General features: G+C 51.6%; 1 protein-coding gene across 4 annotated transcripts in view; it reads left to right on the top strand.

The window, feature by feature from the left end:
• Window positions 1-676: 676 nt before the first annotated feature.
• AHCYL1 (adenosylhomocysteinase like 1) overlaps window positions 677-10304 on the top strand; it is a 45361-nt gene continuing 35733 nt past the window's right edge. For all 4 annotated transcript variants that reach the window (XM_090025810.1, XM_090025808.1, XM_090025809.1 and 1 more), the window contains exon 1: window positions 677-952. In XM_090025810.1, coding sequence (XP_089881936.1) covers window positions 845-952 — 108 coding nt within the window. In that variant the 5' untranslated portion in view covers window positions 677-844. The remainder of the gene's footprint in view (window positions 953-10304) is intronic.

Below are 10304 nucleotides of genomic sequence, written 5' to 3'. Positions count from 1 at the left end.
TCCTAATCCAAGCACAGTCCCTTAGTCCCGGCCCCGATTTGGGGTTTCCCTTCTCAGTTCGTTCCCAGTCCTTGTCGCTGTCGCTTGCACTGCTGCTGATCCTGTTGTTGTCCTCCTCGCTGTCTTCAGGTCCAATTGCGTCGCTGTCCCCTTGGTTCTCCCTGTCCACTAACTTTTCTGGGGCGGGGACTTTGAACAGCTGGTGCCACGTGTCCCTTTTCCAGATGGAGTTGGCGGCATCCTCTCCATCCTCTCCCACTGCTTTTCTGCAGATGCCACCCTGAGATGCTGCGGGAGGGTGCTGGGCACAGGCCTTCGCTGGGTTTATCTGCAACCTGCATGTCTGGCCAGCGTCTAGACTGGCATCTCCGGGGACACGGGGACCCCTCTGTGCCACGAGCGTACACCACGCTCCTGGCACACAGTCGCCCAGTCTGGCACCCTCAGCAGTGTGGGCTCCCAGCTCCAGCATGCCTCTGAATGCCCAGGGCCCGCCAGCCCCGCCCCTCCTGCACACAGCCCTGCTGCATGCCCCACTCCTCCCCTCCAGGGGGCGCGCGGCGCCAGCCGGGCTCCGCACCACCTCCCCTTGCCAGCACTTCCCCCTCGCGTCCCTTGCCCGGCCCGTGCGTGCCGACGCTGAGCCGGCCCGTGCGTGCTGACGTAAGCGCGCCTAGCCCCGCCCCCTCCCGCGGCGTGCGGCGGCCGCAGTCCGCCTGCAGAGGTCCGGCCGGGTGGGCACGAGCTCTGCGCTGCCCCCACCACCCAGTCCCGCGGGTCCGCGGGTTCGAGTCCCTGCGCCCGGCCCGGCTCGGCCCGCTCCGGCCCGGCTTGCAGCACCAGGATGTCGGTGCCGGACGCGGCGGCCGGGGACGAAATGAAGCAGGCCAAGGAGATAGAGGACGCCGAGAAGTTCAACTTCATGGCCACCGTCACCAAAGCGCCCAAAAAGGTATCCCCTGGGGGAGGGGGGTCTGTCCTCCCCTCCCCTCCCCTGTGCGGGGCTATCCCGGGACTAACCCCTGCTGGCCTCGCCTCCCCCACCAAGGGGGCAGCAAGGGTTTATCCCGGGATAGAGCCAGGGGTGCGTGCCTGCCTTGCCCTGGGATGGCGTGGGTTATCCTGGGATAACGGCGCGGTCTGTTTGGAACGGGGGGGCAGACCCCTGTGCCTGAGCGGGGGTATGCGCTGGCACCCCCCGTGCACCAGCGCCTGCGGGGTCCCCGGCTTGGGGTTGACTGGGGGGACCGGGGTTGGGCCAGCCTCATGCATCGCCCCCTCGCCTTTCCGGCATCTCCCGGCGCCCAGGGTGCTTGCTTAACCAGCCTCCGGCTGCTGGGGATTGAGGAGCTGCGGCAGTCCCTGAGCCCAGGTGGCGTTGGCTCGGGCCTGGGCGAAGGAGCCATGCCTGCCGTTCCAGAGGTGCAGCCACAGCTGGAGCGCGGGAGCCAGGCTCCTTCCAGCTGTTCCAGTTTCCCCGGAGAGCTGCGAAGCCAACGGGAAACGGACATCGGCGCTGCCGGAGGGATACCTGGCACTTAGCGTTCCTTGGCGGGTGGTGGGAGGGTGGCGAAAGCTCTTCAGATCTGTGCTGCGGATGCTCCTCTGTCAGGCCGGGGGGTTGGGGAGTCCGTAGAGGTATTTGCTTGACATTGCAGCTGTAGGCAGAGGCTGTTTTGCAGCCGATACAAAACGGTAGGCAGGGGATCGGACTCGATCTGTCACGGACCCGCCTGACCCTCACATCTATGATCTGTGCTCGTGTTGTGCTGCTGACTTGACCTCGCTGCCCAGGATCTCGCCGTAATGCTGCCCCGAGCATTGGAGGGCATGCAGGGAGATGAGCTTTGAGGCTGATAACAACGTAACGGGTGCCAGCTCTGAAGAATGAATGCTCCAGGCCCCGCCAGGGATTGTGAAGAGTGGAGGCATTGGCAACCTCGAAAGCAGCGGTTCTCAACTTTTCTGCACCAGGACTCATTTGTAAACCTCCATGGCCAGTCCCAGCCCGCTGCCCCCAGCCCCTCAGTGTGGGGCAGCGGGTGGGTGTGGGGCAGGGGAGTCCCAAGCAGCCCCTCGCAGGCTGGACCTCTCCCAGCCTGCAAGGGAAAAGCCACGGTTTCCCACGTTTTTCTCCTTTTTTTTCAAAGTGTGTTGATCCATTTTTAAAGTTTGTTTACGACCCTTTCTTATATTCTTGTGACTCACTTTTGGGGTGCGACTCAATTGGTTGAGAAACGCTGCTCTAAAGCATCCAGTGCTGAGGGTCTGTGGCTTGTCTCGGAGCTCAAGGCATTTTCAGATTGCTTTGTATCAAAATCATAATCAGAAAAGGGCCTTATTACTTTTTGCGACCCTTCTCTTTTTTTAATGCAAGGCAGAGTGTCTTTTGTGTCTCCTTTGTGAGGTTCGAAGCTCATCGCCTTTATCTAAAAATTCCAGGAAAATAGCTGAGAGCTTCCTGCTATGGTTTCGTCAGAGGAGTGAGGTCCCTAGTAGGTATGGTATTAAAAACCCTGAAATAAACCAAACCTGGCAGGGAAGTTATCAAATCCTTGCCCTGATTGACCTCCTCTGGATAAAGGATTTTTTAAGGGGCAGGGTGCATTCAAGATCAGATGGAGGAAGTTGGGAATATCCCCAGGGCATTGGTATGGGTGCTCTCTCTTTTGTGCTAACCCTTACTGAATAGTTTTTCAAAGGGGAGGCTTATGCTTATGCTTGCTGCGAGCACCAGCGTGCAGTGAAAGTGCTGATAGGAGTGAACATCTCTCCGTGTTCATGCAGGCGAGTTGCCGGTGTGTTTAGTTTCCCAGGTGAAGCGCCCAAAGGTGGGGACCATTAATGAGGAGGTACTCGGACAGGAGCTAGACTGAGAGAAGAGCTGGTCGTGGAAGAAGCAGACATGCTCCTCGAAACAACCCCCTGTGGAAGCCTGAGCGATCCAGCTGGTAGGATCTATATGAGTTCTGCAAACCAGCCTTGAGGATCTCCTGATAAATTTTTTTTCCTCTTGTCATTAACTTGGAAAAAGGTTAAAAAGGGAAACAGCAGGAAGTAAGTGATTAAAAGCTTAAACGTGATAGACTCTGCCTTTAAGTAGAAGCCGGAGAAGCTGAGGTGAAGCGAGATTTTGGCCCTCTGTAGCAGTGCGTGGTTGTCTTTGAGACGGGGAACGATGCAGCCTAATGGAAATCTTGTCTTGTTGAGCCGAAGGACACCAGTTTTCTTCCTGGTGGAACTGCCATGTTGCAACGTGCAGCTGCATTTTCCGGTTGTCCCCACTGCTATCCTTAGATGTTACAGTGGTTGCTTCAGAAACACGGGTGGATTAGCAGCCAGAGAGTGGATCTCCCTACAGCTGTGAAATAGTGAGGAATCCACGTGGCCAGGGCAACTGTTCCTGTGACGGCTCAGGAATCGTACTCTGTTCTCAAAGGACTGAAATAATCCTCCCTCCCCACCCTATACCCAACAGGGTGTTTGGTGTTAGTAGTTTGAGCTGTTTTCCTTGGGGAATACCAGTGTCCTCGTGTCTTAATTGCCCTCTTTACGTTCAGTGAACAGGACTCTTGGGTGCTCTTGTTTATGGAAGATTTTGGTAATGGAGCCATCTTATTTTGAGGTGAGGGTGGTACCTGCTCTTTGATCTGAGTGGGGAAGTGCTCTTAAGTGGAGAAGATGAAATGCTCTGAGTTGGTAAGTTTGGCCAAGGAAGACTTCTTGCTTGGGGAGCCCATGTGATCCCTAACTGCAATGCATACTATAGCCTTAGAGTTTCTGGAGTTGATTGTAACAGCAGCATACTACTGCAGCGTCCTCCTGTACCACCACCAGGGTGCTTTGAGGCCCCTTTGATCTGCCTGGTCAGGTGGGAACTACTTTTCATCAGACTGACCAGCAGTCGGTTATTCTTATTCATGCAACAGAGTCGGGGCGCGAGATGGGCTAATGCTGTCTCGTGCTTGCTGCTTCAGCCGGCGACTGGAGCTTTGTAGCACATGCCCAAGGTTTTTACTTTCTTGGCTTGAGCAGTAGATAAATGTGATGCTCCCTCCCCCCTTCCCATGGAACCAGCTGCACTGGCTCTGTGGGTTTTGTTGCTTGTGAACCTGCGTAAGATGGCATCACTGGAATCCCACTGAGGCTGTGTACTGGAGGTGCCAAGGAGAATACTAATGCACTGCTGCAGCTTTGCTGTGGTAGAGTAAAAGCTACTGTGTATATGACAGGGGGAGAATGCAGAGAAGGGAAAATGTGGATGGGAGGTGGGCAAGGGGACACTGGCAGGAATGAAGTTGGAAGGGGTGGGGGTTGCCTTAAGATCCGGTTCTCGTATGAAGTGGATCGCACTAGAGCAGTGGTTTTCAACCTCTTTTCATTCGCTGGACCCCTTTGGAAATTTCGAATGAAGGTGCTGCCTGTAAGTGTGGGTATTCACATACTTTTGATTAATCGTAGTCCATTTTTTGTGGACCCCTTCGAAGTAGCCTGAGGACCTCCAGGTGTCCACAGACCACAGGTTGAAAACCGCTGCTCTAGACAGTACTCTGTGCCTTCCCCAGAGCCTGGTGTCTGCTACAGATTGTTTTTGAGGTCACTCTCAAGAGCTGCTCTGATGCTTCCATGGTGCTGGCTGTAGCCTTGGTGTTGAGTCTGCTCGCTCCCAGTGCGTTACTTCTTCAGTGGAAGGAGGTTAATTATGTGCCCTTCTTAGGACAGGCTTGCTATGTGCGACACAGTCGTTTGACCGAGGCGCATGCAGTGGTTCTCAGTGGTTTGAGTGACTCAGGTTTATTCCCTCCAGTATTGGATAAAAGCCCTAAAACATGTGCCAGTCTCAATATGAATGTGCCGAGTAATGGGGTTTCAGCCATTATCCCATTAGGCTGTCACAGTCTATCCTACTAGGCCATCTTATCAAAGAGCTTGTCTGAACTCATTCCGATGTCCCTTTCTTAGCGTGTTCCCAATTAAATCTCCTGGCATCCCCCATAAATCCTCCCTTGCTTTCACATACTTGGAGATGATTACCGTGTCTCCCACCTCCTCGCTTCCTCACTCCCTGCTCAGTCAAATCCTGTGCCTTTTAACTGTCATTTTTCTTCCTTATGTAATTCTCTGCAGCCTCCTGGCTCTCTCTGCTGACCTCTCTGGCTCTTGTTTGGCTGCTGACAAGGTGCCCGGGACTTGATGCTGAATTTTAGATGCTCTCTCCCCCTATAGCCGAAGAGCGGAGACTTTGTCACCTTCATGTCTATCCTGAGATGCTTCTCTTGTACAAGGCCAGGAATTATCTTACTGGTGTCTTGCACAACAGATTCACGTTTTGTTGCCATCCACCCTTAAGTCTCTTTTGCTGTTGTGGCTTTCCAGGTTTCTATATTTATTGTAGTTCTGTATTTTTGGATTATGTTTTACCATGTGCATTAACTGCACTCTTCTAAATTAAATCCCATTCTCTTAACTTCTTTCTATGTTTGACCTCACAAGGATTCTCTGTTTCTACCAACCGGTATTTGCCATCCTTTGGGGTTTAGTATTTAGTAGAGGTAAATGTCATTAAACCTCTCTTTCCAAGTTACCAACAAATGTATCTAAATTGGTCAGGATCTCACCGGTCCCCCGGTACTCTACTCTCAGCTCTGTTTGTTCTCAGGATGCTGTGCAGAGCCTTTTACCTGTCTTGAGGGGGTGTACAGTTACCTGGGCATGGTAACAGCCTTTGATCCTTTGTAAGGGAGACTTATCCCTGTGTTCTAGTAATAATACAAGAGGAAGAAGTGATATCATCAGCCTGCCTGGTCTGCAAAGGTCTTGAGGGCACTCTACAGCCCTGGGTGAGAGGGCTCTTGGCTGACGTGGAGAACCAGAATGATGAGGACCTCTGGCATCTGAGTGACACGTGTTCTTTGGAGTGAGAGGCCATATATTAAAACCACCAGTTTTGTCTGCACAGACTCCTGTGGTCAGAGTTTGCAGCCTGAGGGTGTCTCGCCTTCAGGTCCTCGAAGGGTGTTAACATTCTCCGTCGGCTTCCTGGTTCCTAGGACCTGCTCTTGCAGACCCTGTTGGAGTTGTGTTGTTTCATAGCCAGTTCCAGATGAGTAGGATCCTGCAGTTACAATGCCTCTGAAAGGTGCAGGTGTGCCCGTCTGTCCCATCCTTGTTACCTGCGAGGCTCCTTGGAGGCTCCTAGGCTGTTCCTGACGGGAAGATGGTTTAAAGGAAGATTAAAGAAGCGCATGTGGTGTTTGTTCCCAAGTATAGGAGATCCGCTGATGGCAAGGTTGGTTTATTTAAGAAGGCTGTGTTGCAGAATGGAGCAGGCTAGAACAATTTCTTCATGCTCCTGACAGTTCTTTCTTCCCCCGTTGCCCAAGCCGAGTCCAGTGGTTGAGTCTACTCTTTCCACACTGCTCGCAGTTCTTCCTCCATGTGTCCTTTGGAATCTGCTGTCCAGAGCCGGATGTGATCTGACTACTTCAGACAAGCTGTTGAAGTTTATAGGTAGATGTGCATTGTCTGTATGTTCTTGCAGGTAGCGGACCCTGGTTGACGCAGCTCCCCCCCCCCCCGCCCCCCAAAGGATTTATTAATTACTTTTGTTAAGCAAAGGTGAGCAGAACTATGTATGGCCTGATTGCCAGTCTCAGAACATTTAATAAAGGACTTGTAAATGGCTCGCTATGTATTAGTATATTTACAAAGTTTTCTGTGCATAAGATGTTACGCTTTTACGATAGGGTTGTTGCGCTTCTTTTAAGCTCTTTGATCAGTTGAGCATCTGTAGAGTCAAAGATGTAATGGCCTGAAGAGAGCAGAGGAGATCATCTAACAATGCATGATTGTTGCTTTCTAAAACAGGGGTTTAGGGGTAGCATGGGCAGCCTGCCAGCAGACCGGGGAGGGGACTGGCAGTACAGCAGCAGATATGGCGGGAAGCAGAAAGAGCAGCAAAAAAATTGAGCAGGGAGCAGAAGGCACAGCAGCAGATCAGACAGAGGAAGGTGACTGGAGTGGCACTTGAGGCATATGGGGGGCTAATGGGCTGCCAGAAAGGCTGGCCTTCCTGGTCTAAACTGTTCCAGCTAAATGTGTTTCTAACTTGCACTTAACATTTTCCAGTGCTAGAAGTTTTGCAGCCTCTGGGGCATCTGTTCCAGTGCTTCCCAGCTGCATAGTTGGTTCTTCCTAATGTCCAACTTGCATCTGTCTTGCTGCACTTCAAGCCTATTAGTACTTGTCCTGTCCCCTATAGATGTGCAAGGAGAAATTGTTAGAGACAGGATAGCCATCAACACTTCTTGTATTCAAAGGGTACTCCGTAATGGAGAGCAGAAAAACCTTAAAAACCTGTCCCAGCGCAGAGGGGTGACCCTGAGTAATTTGGATGGTGGGAAAGTACTAGCTCCATATTCGAGACCAGCATTGGGCTGGTCTGAACTATGCTAACGTTGAGAGCAGCCACCAAGCCTCTAGTCTGTAAACTGTTCCCTCATAAGCACGGCTGTGCTTCATGGAGGTTTGCCTATTCTCAGCCCATATTTAGTGAAACTTTGGTTAAGTGTTTTGAGAGGTGCCCCTTTTCCTAAATGTAGCCCAGTATGCCAGAGCTCAGCATTGCTGCTGGGCTGGCGTTGGCGTGTGCTAGCTGAGGAAGTTGAAAGCGCTGCGAGGAACCCAAGCCAAACAGAAAAGTGATTTGGGACCTGTCAGGCCGTGGGTGGGAGATTGGAGCGGGACTCGGACTGTCATCACAAATTCCACTTGAAGTGAAGGATGCTTGTGCGCCGGGAAGGCAGCTTCTGCCGCTCTGGAGTCTGGTGGGAATTGGCTTGGAGAAAGCAGGGCACGGATGTTGCAGCTATTCACGCCGCTCGGGGGCCACCCAGCAGCCCTGTCGCATCGGGTCAGTTGAACTGTGCATTTTAATTACCCTTTCTGATCAATACTGTGACCTTGGTAACGGGCTCATTGCTGCTGCAGAATCTGTTTACTTCAGGTTGGTAACAGCGAGGACTTAGCTGGCCAAGGACACAATGTTCTGATTAGTCAAATAGGCAGTATTGTAAGGCAGGCCGAGTCCTGCGGCTGCCGGGGAGGTGGACAGTGTCCGAGCGCTGCCTGCCAGTCGCCTCGAACAACCGGGCAGGTCTCACGGCCCCCCTGGCTTGTAGCAAGGTGATTGTTTAATTCATAAATGCCGGAGGAAGGCTGCAGCTGTGCAGGTCCCTGCCTGTGAATACGGGGGTTTGGCGTTCTCCCAGCCTTTTGGGATAGGGGAAATGATTAGTCTGCCTGAGAGCTGCGCGGGAGTGTCCTTTACAGCATCTCAAAAAGCTGACATTAGCTTTTTCCTTTTCTGGAGAGGCCAGGACCTGGGTGCTGTGGAAGTGTGCTACCTGCGTCTGCTTTGAGCAGTTTCCAGCAACACCCCTCCATCAAAACTCGGGATCAAAGTAGCGCACATTCTTCTCCGGCACCACAGGGAGAGGATTAATTCCAGGCTGGGCATGTCTGGAATGAGAGCATCTTGCCAGTTCCTATTGGACTCGGAGCTGGTGACTGTATACATAAAACGTGGCCTCAGTCTTCCTCTTGGTGCACTTATAGGGCCCATGTATGGCAACGGGGAGAGGATAAAATGGACACCTGATAACTCCTTCCTCTCCTGTTGAAGGGGCCTAACTGACTGAATCATCCCAGCTTGCTGTTTCCAGCAGGTGGGGAATTGCAACACATGGCTGACAGTATGCGGAGGCAAGTCGCTGTATAGGCAGGTTTAGAAGGAGGTGACGTGATGGTCTGTAAGTCTGTAATGGTGTCTTAGTAATAGTCCTAGCCAAATGGCAGCGAGCAGACTGGTGGTGCTAGAGCCTCTTAAGCGAACCACCAGACATTGTGATTAATGGCACATGCCTCAAAGGTCTAGCTGCTGACGTGGTCGGACAAATAACTTGATGGCCTGCTACAAGTAGCCTTACGCGTGACTCATAAACTGAGACTGAGTCGCACGTAAAGCTCCTCCCCATCCTGAGCAGTTGTGGTTGGAAGAGCATGTATCGAAAGAAGTCTGCCCAGCACTAAAAGCAGCTCTAGACCAGTTGCAGGGACCTCATTATTTGTGACATGGTGCCTTTCCACGTACCAGATTGAATGTTAATGACCACAGGTGCCAGCCTACACCCCTTCAGTCAGGATGGGCATTCCAGATGACTCGGAGAACAGCGTGCACGTGTCAACATAGGGTGCCCAGTTTTTCACTTTTGAAGTTCTGAACACACTAAGGAATCAAAACCCGTGGCAGAGGTGTGATGTCTTTTATTAGACCAGCTAGATGTCTGCAAAAAAGTTTCTTTATTTGCAAGCTTTTGGGCACAGGCACCCTTCATCAAGCATAGGAGATTGCAAAGATTGTAAAAGTTCTCCTAGGTGGAAATGAAAATTCATATTTCATGTTTTGATTTTCATTTCTACCTGGGAGAACTTCTGCAACCTTTGCAATCTCTTATGCCTGATGAAGGGTGCCCATGCCTGAAAGCATGCAAATAAAGACTTTTTTTGCAAATACCTAGTTGGTCTAATAACTCGTGGCAGAGGTGATATATTTTTTGATTCCCTTAGCCTCTAGACCAGTATAGCTACAACCTGGATACCTGAACACGCTAAGACATTTGATAGCAATGTGTGGGAGGTGTCAGAAACCACTTGTTCTTCCTTGAACTCTCGCTGTTCAAAGCGCTGTCCCAAAGTCTAAGGCACTGACGTAGGAGCAGTGTTTTGGGCAGGATGTGAGGGTCCTGAACTTCATCTAGGACTAAGACTTACTCTGGACTTCTTGCACTGGTTTGTTTCTTAAAGGCTCTTCTCTAATAGTGCACGTATCCTTCCCGTGGTGTTAACCTAGCGTCAGTTGATTTGACAGCAGGGGTTGGTTGGTTCCATTACTCAATTCACCCCAATGAAGCCATAAAGGGAGCAAATTCAATTTGATCTGCAGTTGGGCTTGTTTTCACTTGGTGATAGGGGAGAGGCTCTGGCTGCTATTCAAAGACATGGTGACACTGCTGGAAATTGCCCCGGGTGGATTATGTGGTTACCCCACTAGAAACTGGTATAGACAGTGTACAGTACAGTACTTCCTTGAAAGCAGAATCCAGACCAGAACAAGTAGCTGCTTTATACTACCAGTTTATGTCTGTGGCACCGAGGAGCATTGCCCTTGCTGAAGTTCCCTCTTGTCTAGTATAACCCACTGATCGACTTAGAGGCACAAGAACAGGTGTGATGAATCACTGGAA

This window comes from Crocodylus siamensis, chromosome 13, assembly GCF_052110815.1.
Source record: "Crocodylus siamensis isolate JL-2025a chromosome 13, ASM5211081v1, whole genome shotgun sequence".
NCBI lineage: Eukaryota > Metazoa > Chordata > Crocodylia > Crocodylidae > Crocodylus > Crocodylus siamensis.
This window is presented reverse-complemented; position numbering and strand designations above follow the sequence as displayed.